Source organism: Pongo pygmaeus, chromosome 19 (genome assembly GCF_028885625.2).
Source record: "Pongo pygmaeus isolate AG05252 chromosome 19, NHGRI_mPonPyg2-v2.0_pri, whole genome shotgun sequence".
In the NCBI taxonomy this organism is placed as follows: domain Eukaryota; kingdom Metazoa; phylum Chordata; class Mammalia; order Primates; family Hominidae; genus Pongo; species Pongo pygmaeus.
The window spans coordinates 99,456,039-99,477,650 of NC_072392.2; the positions used below are offsets into that span (position 1 = coordinate 99,456,039).

The window sequence follows — 21,612 nt, forward strand, 5'->3', positions numbered from 1 at the left end:
AAGGCCACTGTCCACACAGCCTTCCCATGGGACCCTCTCCAGGAACCCACCTCGGCCTGCACACCTGCAGCCTAAGGGTCTCGGTGGGAGACCTGAGACCTGAGAGGAAGTAGGGGGACGGGCCCAACCCACGGGCACAGCTTCATCTGGGGCATCCTCTGAGACCCCGGGGGCGAGAGGAGGACAGGTAACTCCTCCGAGGGCAGGTGCTTGCTGCCTGAGCCCAAGCGGTCTGGGAGGCTGGAGCAGCAGCTGCCTTCAAACAGACCCCGCACTTGGTGCCCGGGCAGTGTCAGCTGTGGGGCACCTTCCAAGGGGAGGACTCCCGGGGACCACCCAGGGCCATGGCCTCCTGCTCAGCCCCTTGAGCCCCTGAGTCCAGCCCTGCCCCTGCCACTGAGGCCATGCTGGGCCCGGGGCTCGCTGCCTCCTCTACCCTCTCTCCATCAATAGGCTCGTCCTGAGGCCCAGCCTGCCCAGCCCTGTGCCAGGTGTCCGGTTCACATGAATGCTGAGAGAGCGAGCACCACGGCCAGGCACAGGCACTTCTCCCAGGAATCCCCCATGGTGCCTGGTTAAGGTCAGACGCAGGGAGAGGCCTTGGGCAGGAGACAGGGCGTGAGCTGAGGGACAGGGGAGAGGCGGGGGTTAGGGGGTGGCAAATCCAGGCTGCCATGTGTTCCGAGAATTCCACTAACTCCAAGCCCTGCCCACTGGTCAACAGTGACACCTCTGCGTCAGGGATCAGCCATGGTGGGCACTGCCCAGGTACCCACCCTTGGCTCAGTGCACCACTGCTGTCCCTTCGGACCTGGCCATCACAGCCATTCCCACCTTACAGATGACGAAACGGGCATGGAGAGCCAGTCACAGAAGGGCCCGTCAGCACACCAGAGGTGGCCCCAGGGCAAACCCCTGCTCCTAACTGTGTAGAGCATTCGACCCCCACCCTCAGGCTGAGCGCGCCTCTCCAGAAGCCGGAGCAAGGCGGCGTCCCCGTGCCCACTCCCAGCCTAGGACAGCTCCAGGCCGCAGGGCTCAGGACGAGTAGAAATCATGGCTCCCTGAGGCCGCACCAGGGAAGGTGAAGGCTGGGGAGGGTGAGCAACAAGGTCAGCCCCCTCCCTTGGGGCACTGAGGTAGAAGGGGTGATCTCCGCTCCCTCAAGGCCATGCCACCCCCTTCCTGCCAGCCTGGACCCGGCCATCCTGCCCATGTGTCACCCCCATCACCCTGCCTTTCCTGGCCGCCATGTCCACCCTAGTCTCCCCAGAGCGAGGTTTCACCTGTGCAGAATGGATCTCAGAGAGGTTGGGTGAGTAGCCCGAGGCCACACAGCACGGAGGCTGGAAGGCTGCAGCTGCCAAGAAATCCCCCAGGGTCACTCACACACGCTCCCGAGTGCCAGGGAGATGGGGGAAGAGCTGGGCTCCAGAGGAGGCGGCTCTTCCTGGCGCTCAAGCAGGCTCCTGGGCCGGGTGCCCCCCTGCCCTGCCCGTATCTGCCTGGTGCGGAAGGTCAGGGGCCCAGGCAGCCCACAGTCTGTGCCCACAGCCTCCACTCTAGCTCAGACCCTGCACTCTCAGGCGTCTCTGCCCCGTGTACCACCACAACTGCCGTCACCTCTATGGAGACTGGCACCAGCTCCTGCGATGAACAAGGAGCCAGCCTGGCAACTGAGGTAAGACCCCCATGCCAGGTGCTGGCACTGCCCCAGATGCTGAGTGACACACAAGCCAACCGCCAGAGCCACAAGTGTGGGCCCCTCCCCTCTGGGTGCCCCCCACAGACACAAGCAGCCTCAGAAGGAACCAGCTCGCTCCAATTTGGGGATGGCAAGGAGCCAGCCACATGCTGCAGGAAGCTTGAGCCCTGAGGGTCTCTGTCCCGGCACCACCACCTCCAGCACAGACAGCCAAGTGCTCACCAAGCACTGAGCCCACCCGGGCCTGCCACAGGTACTGTCAGCCCATGGTATAGCTGGGAAAACCGAGGTTCACAGAGGCCAGGCCAGGTGGAGGGACTGCAGCACAGGACAGCCAGGCTTGGAAGGCTGGGCTAAGTTTTGCGGGAGGGCAGGAGACCCCCCTCTCCTTCCTAACCCCCTCATGGGGGCTGCTGCAGAGCCTAGACACAGCCCCTTAATCCGAAGGAGGATCTCCTTCCTCACCATCACCAGCACCTCGGGCAGCCCCTCCTGGTAGGTGGGCCCCAGAGCCCAGCAGGTGCCTGCAGCTCTGGCCCAGCATCTTGCAGAGGAGAGACGCCCCTTGCCTCCAACAACTTCTTTTCCTCTAAGTCATTAAACGGACACATTAGGATTATTCAGATCACAGCTGTTTACCCAGGGAAGGGCAGAGCCAGTGCTGCTCGAAGGCGGGGGAAAGGGCCTCTCATGGCCAAGGGCAAGGCCCGGCCCCAAGGCAGGGTGTGGGCCGAGGGTCCCCTCTGTTCTGGGGGAAGAAAGGACCAAGCACCCTGGGCCATGCCTGGCATGGAGATGCGATGAGGACCTGCCCCAAGCCTCCTCCGCCCCCTGCCCTCGGGCCGGGGAGACATCACAGCTGTTGCGGTGGCTGCTGGCCACCCCACAGGGACTTCTGAACCCCAGAGCTCACTACAGGAAGTCATTTCTGGGCAAGTGACACCTACAGCCCTAAGCCCAGCAGACAGACCTCCCACCAGCTCCCTTCCTCCAGGGAGCAAATGCCTTCAGACCGAGATCTGCCCCGGGGACCCCCATGCCTCCCTGCCAGGCTGCGTGCATTGGGCCCTGCTCCAGGGAAGGAGACACAGGAGATCGCGTCACATGCAAACACGCTTTGTTTGGGCTGGCTCAGCCTGGTGCCAGAGCCCCAGTGACGTGTGGGTGGGACTTGGCCCTGGGGCCATTGATGGCACAGGGCAGGGGGATTATCTCACACTCAGGCCAAGCAGGGGCCGGATCTGGAGAAGCAGAGGTTTTAGAAAGCCCACTGCTTCCTGGTGACAGATGGGGCTTCCAGCTGTCCCCAGCCCCCTCTGCGTATCCCAGCTGTCCACCGCAGCCAGGAGGCCAGGCGGCCATGGGTAATCTTGCCCTGTCTGGTGCACTGGCCATACGGGGTAAGAGGCCTGGCCTCAGTTCCCCTGCAGCCAGCTTGACAGCGTCACCTCGGGTCCCCACTGTCAGGGGGTCTGGGCACCCACCAAGGCCCCTCTCTTCTGAGCCTCTGCCCACTGGGCTCTGTAATGTGGACTGGCCCCTGCTCCCCCCATATCCCCCGCCGGCTGCTGGTGGCTGGGCAGGGCTCTGAGAACCGCTCCCAGCCTGGGAAGAAGCCTCCCACGCCAGGGCCCCGGACCCAGGAGAGGCCATGGAAAGCCTGAACCCCAGCTCGCTGACACCCCCCACACCCCCAAGGGCCCTTAGTCTGAGACCAAGTCTCCTGGACATCTGGGGCCCACGCAGGCCCTCCGTGCCCCAGTTACCTGTGCCCGGGAGGCAGCCACGGAGTCACGACCACGCGGGGGACGCCAGCCCACAGGAAGAGGCCGGTTTGTGCTGGGGCCCAGGGCCTGCCCCTCCGAGATCTGGGGCCGCCAGGGGGTCCGGCTGCTTCTGCGGCTGGGCTCGGGGCGGGGAAAGGGTTAATTTCCATGCAAACCGGGAGCCGCGGGGCCCAGCGGCATCGGCATCACGTCCGCAGCGGAGGGAGGCAGCGGCGCGCAGGCCGGGCCGCCAGGGACTCACCGGGGTCGAAGTGCGAGCTGAAGGCGAAGCTGGGGTTGAAGAAGGACGACGACATGGCCGGGCCAGCGGCCGGCGGGCATCCCGGGCGGGCGCTGCGCTCAGGACGCCCGCGGCCCCGGCCCGAGCCGCCGCATCACCCAGCGGCCGCCGCAGGTGCGGAGCGCGCCGGCCCCCGCGCCCCGCGCCCCCCGCCGCAGCCGCAGCGCCCGCACCGGTGGGGGCGGCGGCGACAGACGAGGCGCTCCGCCCGGCCCTGGCGCCGCGGGGCTCCGCTGGTGCAGTCCGAAAACGCGGGCGGGAGCACGCGCGGAGCGGCGCGGGGGAGGGGGGGCTCCTCCGCGGCCGGGGTGGCATGGGGGGGCACGGAGAGGGGGACACGGAGGGGGAGACGGAGGGGAGCACGGAGTGGGGGATACAGAGGGGGGCATGGAGGGGGGACACGGAGGGGAGGCATGGAGGAGAGGGACGGGGGGGCGCGCACGGAGCGGAGATGGCACGGAGTGGGGGGATGGTCCGGAGCGGGGAGCACGGAGGCCTGGGACTGAGGGGGGCACGGAGGCTGGCGGGGGGGAAACGGAAGTCGTGAATGGTAAGTCGTGAGTGGGTACGGAGGGAATGCCGGGGTGGGGGAGGGGGTACTCCTAGGTGGGAAGGTTCAGGGAGACAGGTGGGGGAACCCGGGAGCACACCCAGGGCAGGGCTTGGTGCACAGGGGCCCTCGCCTCACTTGCAGGTTTCGAGGCGGCTGGCAGCCGTCCCCCCACCCCATGCCCTTTGGGTAGCACCTGTGCTGGTGGAGTGGGGAGTAGCTGGCTTTGCACACAGGCCTGCTCCTGTGCCACGCTGCGGCCGCCGTGAAGGAAGAACCTGGCTGAGTCTCCACCTGCCGTGGACTGTTCCAGGTGCTTAGGGCAGCAGGTTGGCCTGGGCGCTGAGGGGCCATCCCTTCCTTCCCCTGTGTTTCTCCCAGGATCCCCCATCCCCACCCAAAGTGCCACCTTGCAGGGCTGGGGCAGGACAGGGTCCCCCCAGCCTGCCCCCGTGGGAGTCGGGAGAGTTAAAGTGCAGTGGAAGCTGGTCCCAGTGGCTCACGCCTGTAATCCCAGCACTTTGGGAGGCCAGGGCAGGCGGATGGCTTGCGCTCAGGGGTTCCAGGCCAGCCTGGGCAACATAGCAAGACCCTTTCTCTACAAAAATTAGAAAAATGAGCCAGGCAGGGTGGCGCTCACCTGTAGTCCCAGCTACTTGGGAGGCTGAGGTGGGAGGATCACCTGAGCCTGGGAGTTTGAGGCCGCAGTGAGCCAAGATGGCACCACTGCACTCCAGCCCAGGTGACAATGAGATCTTGTCTCAAAAAAAAGTGTCCTGGAGACTTGCAGTTGAGTTTGATGCACCCTCATCCACTCATTCATTCGCTCACTCATTCGTTCTTCACTCACTCATTCTGGGACCAGATGGCTACGCCCCTTGGCAAGGCCCGGCTAGGGTTGGGGGCTGTGGAGCAGGTGAGAGGCGCCCACTCCAACAGGGCTCTTAGGACTTTAGGGAGAGAAAGGAGCCTGTTCCTGGCAGAGGGACCTGCAGAGACCAGGACAGGATGCTTGGGCCACGGGGCAGATGGGCGCCAGGACCCACCCTTCTTTTCCTAAGGGGGTCCCTCATGTAGGAAGTTTCCTAACAGGCAAAGCAAGGGGCCTCCACCCTGTGCCTTCAGACCTTAGGGGTCCCTGGCTGTAGGAAACCAGACACCAACTGCACCTGGGGCAGAAGGAGACAAGGCACCCAGAGCCTTCTTCCCGGCCCTGATCATGTGGCCAACCAAGGTTTTAAGGGGCGCTGCCGCCAGGCTGCTGTTGCAGGTAAAGAAGCCACGTGGGTAGAGTGGCTGAAGGGGGTCTTGCCCGCAGGAGGCACTCAGAGGCCCTGGGCCACCTCGTTCAGTCTGTGCCTTCAGGGAGCCCAGAGGGCTGGGAGGATCAGTGCCTGCCCAGTGGCAGGGATGGTTGGTGCCGGCAGGCTGTGATCCTGGAGTGCTCCAGTGTGAGGGACAGAGGGTAGGGCATACCCTCATGAGTCTCCACTCTGGGTCCCCTGTCAGGGCCTCCCCTCCCCAGCTCAGGAGGGAATGCCCTCCTCTGCCCAGCTTGGAAGGTGCCCTGGACACCTGGACAACGGTATTGGGCAGGGGGAGGTGGCCAGTGGCCCTGGGTGGTTGCTGGTTGGCATGTTGGGGAGAGTTTCTGTCCAGAACTTCTGTGCCCTCAGTGGCCCTGCCTTGATGACCAGGGCCAGAGACAGCTTGCTGTGACCAAGGGCTGGCTCCTCTCAGGTTTGCCTGTGAACACACACATGTACACTTGTGACTGGGCCTCAAGTGTAGGCCTTGAAGCTCAGGGGCTTCAAGCTGTGGATCTTCTTGGGGCTCCAGGAAGGACAGGGGAGGAGCTGCCCCTGGGCTCCAAGCCAGCACTCCCACCCTATGTAACCAGAGCGATACCCCGTCTCCAGGGTGCACAGGGCCCTCTGAGATATCGCTGGAACCAGGAGTTCAGATGCTTCCACTGACCGTGACCCTAGTGGGCCCCCCCAGGTGCTGGCTTTTGCCCACGCTGGGACAGGATCAGTGAGCACCTCTGGGTAAGAGGTCCCTGAAGACATAGCTGTCCCCTATCCCCTGGCCTGGGGGAAGGCATGATCTCCGCCCCCGGGACTCTCTAGAGCCCAGAAGGAGCTGACCAAGGAGCCCAGATTGGCTGGGAGAGTGTCCGTGCAGAGGCATTGCCCGTCCAAGAGGAAAAAGGCCAAGAGGCCCGGCAGGAAGCCCAGGTGTGGTGGAAAAGAGGGGGTGGGGCAGGAGGGAGCCTGGGGGTCTGGAGATTGGAGACTAGAGTGAGGCATGCACCTCAGGAGCAAAGTTTAGGGGACACCCAAAAACAGCAGTTATGCCCATCCACAGATAAACCATCAACAGGATGTGATCTGTCCGTACAATGCAACGGTATTGGTCCATACACAGGACCGAAGCTCTGACCGCACTATAACATGGATGACACACGCTACAACGTGGATGACACATGAAAATATCATGCTCAGTGAAAGACACAAAAGGCCACAGAGTGTGTGATTCCACTTGTATGAAATGTCCAGAACAGACAAATCCATGGGACAGAGCACAGGTGGAGGGCCAGAGCCGGGGGAGGGCAAGTGGGGACAATGCAGAAGGGGCACAGGGCGTCTTCCTGGGGGGAGGAAACTTCCCTGAATTAGCTAGAGGTGGTGGCTGCCCACCCTGGTGAAGATGCTAAAACACTAAGCTGTACCCTTTAAAGTGGTGAACTTCATGGCATGTGATTTATGTCTCAATAAAGTTGTTAAAAACAGTCATCGGCCGGGCGCGGTGGCTCACGCCTGTTATCCCAGCACTTTGGGAGGCCGAGGCGGGCGGGTCACGAGGTCAGGAGTTCGAGACCAGCCTGGCCAACATGGTGAAGCCCCGTCTCTACTAAAAATACAAAAATTAACCAGGCGTGGTGGCAGGCGCCTGTAATCCCAGCTACTAGGGAGGCTGAGGCAGGAGAATTGCTTGAAACCAGAAGGCGGAACTTGCAGTGAGCCAAGATAGCGCCACTGCACTCCAGCCTGGGCGAAAAAGCGAAACTCTGTCTCAAAAAAAAGAAAAATCCATGAAAAGCACAATATCCCAGTTTTGAATAAAGGTGACAGCAGTGCAAGCCGTCTTGGAGCTGGCGGCTCAGAAAGGACAGTCCTGTTGTCCCAGCACAGGGGACTCGGGAGCCCCCTGAGCCTGCGGACGGCCGTCGATGTCCCCCTCCCAGGCCTTCCTGGCCTGGGGGAACAGTGAAGGTCACTTCCTAGGCATTCGGAGCGAGTCTTCCCTGCTTTCCACAGGGTCCTCACTGCCTGGGGGTGGCTCTGTAGGGTCCCCTTCTACAGACTGAGACCCGGAGGCTCCGGAAGGGGTCAGCGTGAGGGGTGGACCTGGGGCAGGGGGAGGACAGGTAGGAAGAAGGGCAAGAAACAGAGCAAGGCAGGGCTCTGGGGAGGGGCTGCAGGAGTGTCCCGGGCCTGTCAGAAAAAAAGGACCACACAGCGGGGGGCTTCAAACCACAGAAAGGGATCGTCTCAGGTCTGGAGGCCAGAAATCTGAGATGGGGGTGTGGGCGGGGTCGCTCCCTCCAGAGGCTCCAGGGGAGGGTCCTTCCTGCCTCTTCCCCGCTGCTGGTAGCCCTAGGCGTTCCTGGGCCTGTGGCTGCACGGCCGGCCCCAACTTCTGCCTGCGTCGCCACATATTCGTGTGTGTGTGTGTATGTGTCTGTGTGTATGCGTGTGTGTGCATATGTGTAGATGTGTGTGGGTCTGTTGGTATGTATATATGTGTGCATGTGTGTGCATGTGTAGTGTGTGTTGGTGTGTGTGCATGTGTGCATATATGTAGGTGTGTGTTGGTTTGTGTGTGCGTGTGTGTCTGCATATGTGTAGGCATGTGTGTCTGTGTTGGTGTGTGCATGTGTGTGCATATGTGTAGGTGTGTTGGTGTGTGTGTGCATATGTGTGTGTTGGTATATATGTGTGTGCATATGTGTAGGTGTGTCTGTGTATTGGTGTGTGTGTGCATGTGTGTGTGTCTCTGCATATGTGTAGGCATGTGTGTCTGTTGGTGTGTGGATGTGTGTGTGCATGTGGTGTGTGTGCGTGTGTGTGCATATGTCTGTGCATATGTGTAGATGTGTGTGTTGATATGTGTGTGTGTCTGTGTACACAGGTGTGTGTGCATGTGTCTGTGCATATGTGTAGGTGTGTCTGTGTGTTGGTGTGTGTGTGCATGTGTGTCTGTGTGTTGGTATGTAGGGGTGTGTGCATGTGTGTGCATGTGTAGGTGTGTCTGTGTGTGTGTGTGCGCGTGTGTGTGTCCGTCCTCTCCTCTCATTATCAGGCCCCGGTCATTGCATTAGGACCCCCTGCTCCAGTCTGGCCTCCTCTTGATTACAGCTGCAAGGACCCTATTTCCAACTGAGGTCCCAATTCACAGGTATCAGGGTCAGGACTTGAACATATTTTGGGGGGACACAATTCAACCCCTGGCGGGAGTGCAGGGCACGGGAGGGAGGAGTGAGACAAAGTGAGGAACATGCAGCGTCAGGACAAGGTCAGCACCTTCCCAAATTCTTCCTGCAGACGTCCGAATCCCAATTAGCCAGTTATAATAGCGTTTCTGCGAGCGCAGCTGCCAGGACTCAGCACCCAAATCTGCCTGCTGGGCACCACAGTAGGCATTGCAGAGCCCCAAGGATGCCCCTGCCTGGCTGGGCCTCACCCTGCAGTGGGCACCCCCCCGTTCTGCCACATGCCCCTCCACCATCTTGGCCCTCTTAGAGGCATCTCTAGAGTGCTTGGGCCCCTCCAGCCCCAGCCCCAGCCCTGTACCCGCAGGCACCCAGGAGGGAACAGAGCCAGGTGCTCTTCCAGGTGAGGCAGCAGGGCCCTCAGGCAGGAGGGGCAGCTGGGGCCTCTTGGCCTCCAGCCCTGGCCTCCCCCTTGCCCTGCAGTTGTTTCAGGCAGGAAGGTGGGCAGTGCCAACCCTGTGGGGGCCAGTGAGACCTGAGCCTCCCCAAGGGGGCAGTGCCTGTCTAGTGCGGGGACAAGGGGCACAATAATGTCCTCCAGAGCTATGAAGTGGTCCTTGTGGCCCTTCCAGGTCGGCACAGCCCATAGTCAGGGCCAGTGACCTGAGGGCTGGAGACCAGGAGGGGCGGCTCTGAACAGAAATGAAGCCGAAAGGGCTGCCCAGGGGACAAGCCATCTGTCAGCTCAGGGCAGGTGCTGGTTCCGGGAGCTTTGGAGAACACTGCATCTGCCAGCCCACCGTCCCGCCCAGAGATCCCAGGCCAGGCTCCCCAGGCCCTGTGCCCAGGCGGGCCAGGGGCAGGTCCACAGCCTGAGCTGCTCACACTGCAGATGCTTCCAGACGCTGGTTTCTTTGGGTCTCGTTTTATTAAAAGCATGATTTCCCACTCCACATATTTCCTTTTTTTTTTTGAGACGGAGTCTCTGTCACCTAGGCTGGAGTGCAGTGGCGCCATCTCGGCTCACTGCAAGCTCCGCCTCCCGGGTTCACACCATTCTCCTGCCTCAGCCTCCCAAGTAGCTGGGACTACAGGTGCCCGCCACCACGCCCGGCTAATTTTTTGTATTTTTAGTAGAGACGGGGTTTCACCGTGTTAGCCAGGATGGTCTCGATCTCCTGACCTTGTGGTCCGCCCGCCTTGGCCTCCCAAAGTGCTGGGATTACAGGCATGAGCCACCACGCCCGGCCACATATTTCCTTTTTTATTGAAAAAATTCACATAACATAAAATGAATCGTCTTGAAGTGAACAATTCAGTAGCATTTGTATTCACAACGTTGCGCCCGCATCTGGGTCCAGAACATTCTCACCATCCCAAGAGGAAACCCCAGGCCCCTCAGACAGCACCTGCCCGTTCCCTTCTCCTGAGCCCCCACCGCTGTGTTCAGTCCCCATGGATTGGCCCATTCTGGACATTTCATAAAAATGGAATCACACGGTATGTGGGGGCGTCTGCCACGCTTCCCTCACTCAGTGGGATGTTCCTCCCGAGGTTCCTCCTCGCTCTGGCCTGCCGGTGCCACATGCCTTTCTACAGCTGAGTTACGTTCCATTGTGTGGATGGACCACAGTGTGTTTATCCAGTCACACCCTGAGGTCAGGACTGCTTGCTGGAGACAGACTGCAATGTTATTAGTGTTAGGTAGGTGTGGGGCGGGAGCACTGGGACAACCCCACACATGGGGAAAGCTTTAGGGTGAACCCCACAGAGAAGAATATGGCAGGACCATGGACTCTTCCACCTTCTGACCCGCTTATTCCACTACCGTGAACGTGGCCAAGGAAAGGGAGGGGCTTCTTGGACAAAAACACTCACTGCAACATTGTATCTAATGACAAAAAAAAACCCTGAAGCTTCTCCTGGTCCAGTAGCAGACCGCCAGTCAAGAAAGTTGCTGGGGCCAGGCGTGGTGGCTCACGCCTGTAATCCTGGCACTTTGGGAGGCCGAGGCAGGAGGATCACTTGGGGTCAGGAGTTCAAGACCAGCCTGGCCAACATGGTGAAAAATACAAAAATTAGCCGGGCGTGGTGGTGGGCACCTGTAATCCCAGCTACTCGGGAGGCTGAGGCAGGAGAATCGCTTGAGCCCAGCCGGGAGGCGGAGGTTGCAGTGAGCTGAGACCACGACATTGCACTCCAGCCTGGGCAACAGAGCGAGACTCTGTCTCAAAACAAAACAAAACAAAACAGAAAGTTGCTGGACTGTCCTCAGCTCCCAGGCACAACACGGAGCCATCTCCCATCGTAACTGCAGAGTTGTGGAGACGTGATAAAATATGACACGGAGAAAGCAGATACCGCAGTCACATCGGCTCTGTGTAAGAACCAGAGAGGCAGAAACCCGCACGAAGGAAAACCTGTGGTTTCAGGTGGAGAAGAGGAGGCGTGAGGCCTTCTTCACTGTCGTTATTGGGGTATCAGGAAACAAATGCACAGTGAAGCGTCTCCTTCCAGACAGGCCGTGGCCAGGGGAGCTCCTAGGTGACACGCACCTCGTGTACCTGTTCTGGTCTCATCCTGTCGACAGCCCTACAAAGGCCCTGCCCAATGAGAGATGCCGGCGAGGGGAGAGGTGCTCACAGAAGCCACCTGCCTCATAGAGATCCCCTCTCCTTCCAGGGCCCTTATTTTAGGAGCTTCATGAGCCGGGCCCTGGCATGGTTCCCTGGCCCCTGCAGTGACCCAGGGACAGACAGCTGCTCAGGCCTGGCCACTGGAGGAAGCCAGGTTGTCTGGTGTCTTCTGCTGGCTTCTCAAACACCCTAGCCAGCCTGCATGTCCTGGGAGACGCTGCCAGGCCCAGTGGGCCACCTCCATGGACCCTCGCATTCTCCCCTACAGCCCCCATGAGGCAGCAGGTGGGGTGGGAGCTCATGCTACACACAGACGCTCCGAGAGAACCGACTATGTGGCTTGCCCAAGCTCACAGCTGGGAAGCCAGGCCTATATCCTATCTTGCTCTATAGGAAAGCACTGAGAATTGGACACATTCCACGAAACACACAATCTACCAAGACTAAGTCCCAAAGAAATAGAAAATCTGAATAGATCTGTAACGAGTAAGAAGATTGAATCAGTGATCAAAAGCCTCCCATGAAAGAAAGACGCAGGACCTGACAGTTTCACTGGTGAATGCCACTAACCATTTAAAGAACAAACACCAACTCCTCTCAAACTTTTCCAAAAAACTGAATTCAGCCACTCCTAACTCACTCTATGAGGCCAGCATTACCCTGACACCAAAGCCAAAGACACTACAAGGAAAGAAAAGTACAGGCCAATATCCCTCATGAACACAGATTCAAAAATCCTCAACCAAATGCTGGCAAACTGAATTCAGCAGCATATGGAAAGGATTATAACCATAATCAAGTGGGATTTATTCCTGGAATGCAAGGATGGGCCAACTACAAAATTTGATCAGTGTGATACACCACATTCAGAGAAGAACAGAAAACATGTGATTATCTCAACTGATGCAGAAAAAGACAAAATTCAACACCCTTTCATGATAAAAATGCTCAACAAGCTATGAATAGAAGGAAACTACCTCAACGTGATAAAAACCATCCATGAAAAGCTCACAGCAAACATCATGCTCAGTGGTGAAAGGCTGAAAACTTTTCCTCTAAGATCAAGAAAAGCATGTCCACTCTCGCCACTCCTATTCAACATAGTACTGGAGGTTCCAGTGGACCAATTAAGCAAGAAAAAGAAATAAAAGGCATTCACATTGGAAAGGAAAAAGTAAGGCCGGGTGCGGTGGCTCATGCCTGGAATCCCAGCACTTTGGGAGGCCAAGGCAGGTGGATCACCTGAGGTCAGGAGTTTGAGACCAACCTGGCCAACATGGTGAAACCCCATCTCTACTAAAAATACAAAAATTAGCCGGGTGTGATGGCACAGGCTTGTAGTCCCAGCTACTCAGGAGGCTGAGACAGGAGTATCTCTTGAACCCGGGAGGCAGAGGTTGCAGTGAGCCAAGATCACACCACTGCACTCCAGCCTGCACAACAGAGCAAGACTCCACCTCAAAAAAAAAAAGAAAGAAAAATGTATAATTACCTCTGTTTGCCGGGCGTGGTAGCTCACGCCTGTAATCCCAGCACTTTGGGAGGCCGAGGCGGGTGGATCACAAGGTCAGGAGATGGAGACCATCCTGGCTAACACGGGGAAACCCTGTCTCTACTAAAAATACAAAAAATTAGCCGGGCGTGGTGGCAGGCGCCTGTAGTCCCAGCTACTCAGGAGGCTGAGGCAGGAGAATGGTGTGAACCCGGTAGGCAGAGGTTGCAGTGAGCCGAGATCACGCCACTGCACTCCAGCCTGGGTGACAGAGCGAGACTCCGTCTCAAAAAAAAAAAAAAAAAATTACCTCTGTTCACAGATGATATGATGTTATATGTAAAGAATCTTAAATATGCCACAAAAAAGCTGTTAGAGCTAATTAATGATATCAGCAAAGTAGCAAGATACAAAGTCAACACCCAAGTATCAGTTGCATTTCTATAAACTACCAATGGATAATCTAAAAAGGATTATCCAATTTGTCCAAAAAAGACAAAAACAATTCCATGTATAGTACTATTGAAAAGAATAAAATACTTAGGAATTAACTTAGCCAAGGAGGTAAAAGACTTGCACAATGAAAACTACAAAACATTGCTGAAAAGAAATTAAAGAAGACATAAATAAATAGAAACACAAAAACAAATAGGGCCGGGCGCGGTGGCTCACGCCTGTAATCCCAGCACTTTGGGAGGCTGAGGCGGGCAGATCACAAGGTCAGGAGGTCAAAATCATCCTGGCCAACATGGTGAAACCCTGTCTTTACTAAAAATACAAAAAAATTAGTCGGGCATGGTGGCAGGTACCTGTAGTCCCAGCTACTCGGGAGGCTGAGGCAGGAGAATGGCATGAACCTGGGAAGCAGAGCTTGCAGTGAGCCGAGATCATGCCACTGTACTCCAGCCTGGGCGACAGCGAGACTCCGTCTCAAAAAAAATAAAAATAAATAAATAAATAAATAAATAAATAAATAAATAGAATCCTATGTTCATGAATTGGAAGACTTAATAGTGTTAAGATGTCAGTATTTCCCAAAGCGATCTACACAGTCAACACAATCCCTATCTAAATCCCAGTGACTTTTGCAGAAATAGGAAGCCCATCCTAAAATTCATATAGAATCTCAAGAGACCCAGGATATCCAAAACAATCTTGAAAAAGAAGAACAAAGCTGGAAGACTCATACTTCCTGATTTCAAAACTCGCTACAAAGCTACAGAAATCAAAATGGTACCACAGACAGACAGACATATAAACCAGTGGAATAGAACAGACAGCCCAGAAATAAACCTTCACATAATATGGTCAATTGATTGTTGACAAGGGTGCCAAGACCATTCAATGGGGAAAAAAACAGTCTTTCAACAAATGGTGCTGGGAAAACTAGATGTCCACATGCAAAATAATGAAATTGGACCCTTACCTAACACCATACATGAAAATAACTCACAATGGATCAAAGACCTAAATGTAAAACATGAAACTCTTAAAAGAAAACAGAGCAAAAGCTTCATGGCATGGGATTTGTCAGAGATTTCTTGGATACGACAGCAAAGGCACAGGCAACAGAAGAAAAAAATAGACTACTTTGATTTCATGATAATTAAAAAAATTTGTGGGTCAAAAGAAAATATCAACAGACTAAAAAGGCAACCCAAAGAATGGCAGAAAATATTTGCAAATTGTCTGAAAATAGATGAATAATCAGAAATTTAGAGAGAACATATGAAGAACTCCTAAAACTTAATCACAAAAAAACAAAATTCAATTCAAAAATGGGCAAAGGACTTGAATAGACATTTATCCAAAGAAGATATCAAATGCCTAATAAGCCCACAAGATGATGCTGACCATCACCAATCATGAGGGAAATGGGAATCAAAGCTACAATGAGGGCCGGGTGCGATGGCTCACGCCTGTCATCCCAGCACTTCGGGAGGCCAAAGTGGGTGGATCACCTGAGGCCAGGAGTTCAGGACCGGCCTGGCCAACATGGTGAAAACCCGTCTCCACTAAAAATACAAAAATTAGCCGGGCATGGTGGCACGTGCCTGTAATCCCAGCTACTCAGGAGGCTGAGGCAGGAGAATCACTTGAACCCGGAAAGCAGAGGTTGCAGTGAGCCGAGGCCATGACACTGCACTCCAGCCTGGGTAACAGAGCAAATCTCCATCTCAAAACAAAAACAAAAACGAAACAAAACACAATGAGATGCCACCTCACACCCCTTAGGATGGCTGCTATTAAAAAAAAAAAAAACCTCCAGAGAATCACAAGTGTTGGTGAGGATGTGGGGCTATCGGCCCCTGTGCACTGCTGGTGGGAATGGAAAACAGTGCAGCTGCCGCGGAAACACTACGGCAGCTCCTCAAACACTTAAATCAGAACGACCGCATCATCCAACAATTCCACTTCTGGTTATCATCCCAAAAGAACTGAAAGCAGGGTCTCAAGGAGACATTTGTACACCCATGTTCATAGCAGCATTATTCACAATTGCCAAAAGGTGGAAGAAAAATCCAGGGTCCATGAACAGGCGAATGAATACTCAAAATGTGGTCCAACCATGCAATGGAGTATTAGTCACCTTTTTTTTTTTTTGAGACAGAGTCTCCTTTTGTCACCCAGGCTGGAGTGCGGTGGCGCGATCTCAGCTCACTGCAACCTCTGCCTCCCGAGTTCCAGCAATTCTGCTGCCTCAGCCTCCCAAGTAGCTGGGACTCCAGGCATACAACACCACCGCTGGCTAATTTCTGTATTTTTAGTAGAGACGGGGTTTCACCATGTTGGCCAGGCTGGTCTAGAACTCCTGACCTCAGGTGATCCACCTGCCTTGGCCTCCCAAACTGCTGGGATTACAGGCATGAGCCACCACGCTGTGCTTCAAACTCCATCTCAAAAAAAATAAAAATAAAAAGGCGGCCAGGTACGGTGGCTCATGCCTGTAAGCCCAGCACTTTGGGAGGCCGAGGCAGGCAGATCACCTGAGTTAAGGAGTTCGAGACCAGCCTAGTCACCATGGTGAAACTCAGTCTCTACTAAAATACGGAAATTAGCCGGGCGTGGCGGCATACACCTGTAATTCCAGCTACTTGGGAGCTTGAGACAGGAGAATTGCTTGAACCTGGGAGGCGGAGGTTGCAGGGCCGAGATCGCACTATTGCATTCCAGCCTGGGTGATAGGGTGATAGAGTAAGACTTCGTCTCAATAAAAAAGAAAAAAAAAAGGCAAAGATGGTAAATTTATGCTATGTGAATTTTATCATGATAAAAAGCACGCAAGAAAGAAGAAAAGCATTAAGGAAATGGAGGAAAAGGCACCCACCGAGCCTGGACATTCTCTGGCATCGAGCCTGGACATTCTCCAGCATCAAACGTGTGTTCTACAGGTGACTTTATCTCCACCGTGTTCGTCTGCATATTCCAAATGTTCTGTAATAAACCTGATTGCTTCATCTCATCCAAAAGCTATTACAGATAATATTTCAATCATCCTAATTAAAACAATCACATTCATTTAAAGGCCAAAGTTGGGCAAGAATTTAACTGGCCACTAATTGCTGCTGGGGCCAGGGAGGGCTCAGCCCTTTGGGAAAGTGACCTGGGAGGACCCACCAGTGTCCCCTTCCCTGTCTGGGCCTGGACATCTCCCTGATGTCTGACCTGAGGCTCCAGGTGGCCCTGACCTCTACAACTGGCTGGGACAGGCCCTACAGCCCCTCGGGGACCACATGGAACTGGATCCGTCTCCTCATCTCCTGGGGTCTCTTGAAGAAGGAGGATAATGGAGCCTCCCTCAAGAGGCTGCTGAGACCCCTGGGGCCCCGCCAATGGCAGATGACACTGTTATTGCATTCGTCGTCACCTGTCGCACACCATGACCGTCACCTTCATTAGTGAGGACAATACCCCCCCACCTCCAACATGAGCAGAGGCTACCACGCCCTACGTAAGAGGCCCAGGCGGTCCTGTGGCCTCCAGTAGAAAGCCAGGCCCCCCCACCCCGGCAGACAGCCCCGTCCCTGGCTTCCTCCCAGGCCTGCGGTGCCCAGCATGACCACCCCACAGGGGCGGGGCTGTCGGCACCACCCTCCCTGGCAGAAGGTAACTGTGCCCCTGGTGTATTCAGAGCCAGCCAGTGATCACCTTGGCCCTCCCTGCTCACCACCAGGGGAGGCACCGTGATTTGGGAGGAGGACGTGGCTTGGATAAACTTTGTCCCGTATGAACCTGGAGCCTCCCCACCCCCACCGGCCTGCAGGCTGTGCTGTGCCCCTTCCACCCGGCCCAAGCCCCCAGGCTGGGCCGCAGCACCCACTCGGCTGCCCCTTCAAACCCCACTCATGTGCCTGACCCTGCAGCCTGTTTCCTGCACCAGAGCTGGGGGGCAGGGTCCCCAGCCTCAATCTCCCTGCACTGCCCCCACCACCCGCAGCCCCTCCCACTGTGTACAACCCACTGCACTGGAGGCCCGAGGCCTGGGTTCCAGCCCTGTGACCTTGGGCAGGTCCCTCAGCCCCTCTGACCTTAGGCTTCCAGCTGCTGTCTGCCCAGCTGGCCTCGGTCACCTGCTCACCAGCTCACTGGTGCCCTCTGCTCCTCCCTAACTCCACCCCAGGTTTGGGGAGGCCAGGCACTGCTAAGGGTCAGTCTGCCCAGACCAGTGTGGACACACCAAGTGCCTGCGAGCCCCTGGGAGGTGCCCGTGCCAGGCTGGAGAGCCAGGGAGGGGCGAGGACAGCTGCAGCCCCGAGATGTAAACAGGCTTGCAGGTATAAAAGCTGGAGCCCCTGGGCCTCTCCACATCCCAGACTGACCCACCTTCCATAACTCTCGAAAGAAGCCAGGCAGAGGTAAGCCCTGCCAAGGAGGGGGGTGTGGGTCTCTGGCCGCTGAGGTTATCCGAGCTGGATGGTGGGAACTTGGAGGCCTTCTCTTCATCCACAGGACAAGGGTGGCCCTGGGAGACCCCAGGGGGCCCAGGGGAGGTGGGGAAATGAGGTGGAAACAGAAGGAATGACCCTCCCTGCCAGCAGCACCACTACGAGCCCCAAGGGGGCCCCCGGATGGAAGACAGCTGCATGTGCCTGGTCCTGCGGGGCGCACATGCATGCACGCGTGTGCTGGCAGGAGCCTCTGTGGGCACGGCTGCAAGAGGCGGCTGCGAGCTGGGGCCTCTGCATAGGGAGCTGGACCTGCTCACTCTGCCCCTAGGCCCCCAGGCTCTAAGTGGGGATGGAGATGGGGTGGGGCTGGCAGGGCAGTGAGTCCAAGGCCTCTGGCCCCCAGACTCCAGCAGGCACACAGAGCCGGCTCTGGTCCCCACACTCTGCCCCTGACCCAAAGGGACCCCACTGCCTCCATCACCCCTTCCCCCAAGAGGCCTCTCTCATCTCAGCATCTGCCCTTGGAGACTGGGTGGCAGAGGCTAGTTGCTGTGGGCAGACCACAGCTTCTAGGAATGGAAGGTTGGGAATGGCCCGGAGCAGGGCATCCCAGATGTAGCAATGCTGGGGAGGTGTGTGGTCTGAGGGGTCTTAGCCCAGCCTGGAGGCTCCAGGATCTCTAGCTGTGGAGGGTGGGTAAAGGGAGTGGAGAAAAAGAGGCCTTTCGGCAGGGCCTTTCCTGGCACTGAGGACAGCCCCCAGAATCTGAGCAGGGCCCAAGGACAGCTCGTGTGGCGTCCCGTAGCCTCCCCTGGCCGGACATCCCGGCTCACTGGGATCCCATTAAACTCAAGCCCGGGCCGCGGATGCAGGAGCTATAAATAAACCAGCGGCCTGGAGCTCCAGGCCTGCCTCCCACCCTGTCTCCAGCCCGGATCTCGGGCTCCCCTGTCTTCGTTGGGGGCACCCCTGAGAGCAGTGGGACTGGGAGTGGTGAACGAGCCCAGCCCAGGGGCACCCCCAGCACTGGGCAGATGGGACACTGGTTCCTGGCTTGGCCATGTTTAGCCTGGAATTCGGCCCAGCCTCTCCTCTGTAAGGAGGTGACATTGGGCCTGGGGCCCCAAGTGGTAGGTAGGTGTCCCCTCTTCCAAAACGGGTCCCCAAGATGCCAGGGCTGGGGAAGGGGAGCCAGAGTCCTAGCTCCGAATGAAGTGGGGTGGGGCCTGTCCTGAGGGCCTCCGAGGCCCAGGCCTGCCCCACGCGCCCACTCACCACCACCCTGCTGGCTGGGGGAATCAGCCACTGCAGGGGCTGTGGGGGCCCAGCTCCAGCCCCACAGCAGCGGGCAAGCCCATTCCCCACCATTTCCCTTCCCTCCTGACTCCTCGCACAACCCTGTGAAGGGGCAGGCGTCTCCCCACATCACATGGCAGCTGGAGGCACCATGGGTTGGGGAGCAGGACCTGGTCCAGCGGCTGCAACTGGCGCTCCTCACACCTCTGGGGCGCCAGGGTTGGGTTGCAACCGTTGACCTATGGCCTCTCTATCCGGAGAAAAGCAGAGATGCCTCTGGCCACTGCTCAGCCCCACTCGAGAACACAGGCCGCCCCTCCTGGCAGCAAGAGCATTCCAGAAGGCTCTACCACCCCGTGAACTTTCAAGAGGGCCAAGAAGCCCGGGACACCCGCTTGCCCTTGCGCTCTGAGATAGCTGCTGTGCTGAGCCCCAGAACCCAACCCCCTCTGGGGACGGCAACCTGAGAGCCCAGCAGGTCACAAGGCACTGCGGTGAGGGGCACAGGACGGCCCGGCCCCTCCCGCTGACCCCTCTGCCTGTGCCCAGACCCCCACCTGCCTGGCTGGGATCCCAGCATGTCTCAGGGGCCCTGGCACGACCCCAACACTGTGATGCCTGTCACCATTCCCACTTTACGGCAGGACCCAGCACCACGCGGCGTCTACGTCTGCTCTGGCCCAAGCAGCACCCCCAATCCGTGCGTGCACCCCATGAATTGACTCTCTATCCACCCCAGGACCAGGATGGAGGAGGACTTCTCCTCCCAGATGAAGAAGATGGCCTTGGCCATGGGTACGTCCCTTTCAGACAAGGACATTGAGCTGCTGCCCACGGACATGAGACACCACGGTACAGCATGCCCCCGCCCGGCGCGGCCCCCCACCCGTCCAGCCCACCTGTGGTCAGGAGACCTCACCCCTTTTCTGGGGCTGATGGGTCCAGAACACCAGGACCTGCAGCGGGCGGGGACATGGGGGTGCAGGACCCGGCAGCCCCCATCCCAGGGCGGGGTCTTCCCTGGAGGCCCGGCTCGAGTGAGGTGGGCCCCTCCGTGAGCCCAGCCTGGTTGCCCCAGGGTCCTTCAACTACCTCAAGTTCTTCGAGCACATGCGCAAGTTCCACGCCTTGGGCCAGCTGGACGCCGCCATCCGCGAGGCCTTCCAGTCCCTGGACAAGGACAAGAGCGGCTTCATTGAGTGGAACGAGATCAAGTAATGGCCGGCGGCCAGGGAGGGGTGGGGCCCAGGCCACCCAGACCACGCCGAATGCCCACCTGGCGGACCCGGCCTTCCCCCACCGGGTCCCCACTGGCCTTGCAGCTGGCAGGGCTGGGCCAGAACCGGCTAGAGGCCCAGGCTCCTGGCCCGAAGTGCCCTCGCCTACAAAGTGGGGGGCGAATGGCTCGTGAGTCACTGGGCACTGGCCGGAAGCCCCTTGGCCCTGACTCGAGCCCCCTCGGCCCCAGGTACATCCTGTCCATCATCCCCAGCAGCGGGCCCACCGCCCCGCTGACAGACGAGGAGGCCGAGGCCATGATCCAGGCGGCGGACACAGACGGGGACGGGAGGATCGACTACGAAGGTGGGGGCAGCACAGCCGTTGCACCTTCAGGACCCTCCTTCCCCTGCTAGGCCGCCACCCTTGCCCATGGCCCCGCCCCGAGGGCACTGGCACACAACTCACAGATGAGGAAACCCAGGCTCAAGGGTCTGGGCTGGGAGTCTAGGGGCTCCTCCCTGGGCCAAGGGCCCTACTGCAGAGAAGCGGCCGGGAGGGCTTTGGGAAGGCCAACTGTGGCGGAGCCAGCGGGTATGGGGTCTCAGGGCTCAGGGGCGCCATCTTCTGGGGGCCCACGGTCTTTGAGGCTCTCCATGGCTGCCCTGAGGTCTGGGCCATCTCACCCCTACACAACCCCAGTGGCTGGCCACAGGCCTGGAGTGTGGAGGGCACCCCTTGCCCAGCCACGAACCATCCTCATCTGCCTGGGTCTAGAAACCCCAGCAAACTTGGCTGGTGGGGGGTCACAAGGCTTGACGGCAGCCTGACCCCTCTCAGAACTCAGGCCCCCCAGCTGCTCCGTGCCTCAATTTCCCCACTGAGAGATGATCATAGGAGTGAGCACCTGCTCTCAGAGGGTCTGGTGGGAATTCCTGAGAGTCTCTGCAGAGACCCAGGCCATTGCAATCCCCCAGTCCCCAGCTGGGGTCAACTTGTGACAACCAAGCAGCTGGGCCCAGGACAAACAGCTCCGGCGTGAGGCCCCCGGCCAGACAGGCTAGAGGCCTCGTCCCTGCTCAAGGGCTTGGGGAGAGGACCCCCTGGACTGTGTAGTCCAGGCACACTCCCTCTGCCTCCTCTGAGAGTTAAAGGGCCTACAGGAATTGGGGGACACAAAACAGGGGTACTTACTAGAAATTGGTCTTCTGCTCTAGAATTTTCTGAATTGATCAAAAAGGAGAAAATTCCAAAGAAGAAGTAG

The 21,612-nt window shown here is 57.8% G+C and overlaps 2 protein-coding genes across 5 annotated transcripts in view; one reads left to right on the forward strand and one right to left on the reverse strand.

Annotated features, from left to right (window-relative positions):
- The window catches only part of AATK (apoptosis associated tyrosine kinase), a 42,589-nt gene extending 38,742 nt beyond the window's left edge, over positions 1–3,847 (reverse strand). For 2 of the 4 annotated variants that reach the window (XM_054458577.2, XM_054458574.2), the window contains exon 1: positions 3,734–3,847. In XM_054458577.2, the coding sequence (XP_054314552.2) occupies positions 3,734–3,788 (55 nt within the window). In that variant the 5' untranslated portion in view covers positions 3,789–3,847. The other 2 variants (XM_063656322.1, XM_063656321.1) reach the window with 2 other exon arrangements.
- A 13,907-nt stretch (positions 3,848–17,754) lies between these two features.
- Positions 17,755–21,612, forward strand: PVALEF (parvalbumin like EF-hand containing). The gene is made up of 5 exons (XM_054458583.2): positions 17,755–17,801; positions 19,870–19,982; positions 20,209–20,344; positions 20,599–20,714; positions 21,566–21,612. The coding sequence occupies exons 2-5, from the start codon at positions 19,877–19,879 to the stop codon at positions 21,610–21,612; spliced, it is 405 nt and encodes a 134-aa protein (XP_054314558.1). The 5' UTR covers positions 17,755–17,801; positions 19,870–19,876.

Excerpts from the sequence above, each read along its gene's own strand:
- PVALEF (XM_054458583.2), top strand. The coding sequence starts at position 19,877 with ATGGAGGAGGACTTCTCCTCCCAGATGAAGAAGATGGCCTTGGCCATG. Across the intron at positions 19,983-20,208 it reads CACGGACATGAGACACCACG|GGTCCTTCAACTACCTCAAG; the intron begins GTACAGCATGCC and ends TGGTTGCCCCAG. Across the intron at positions 20,345-20,598 it reads ATTGAGTGGAACGAGATCAA|GTACATCCTGTCCATCATCC; the intron begins GTAATGGCCGGC and ends CCTCGGCCCCAG.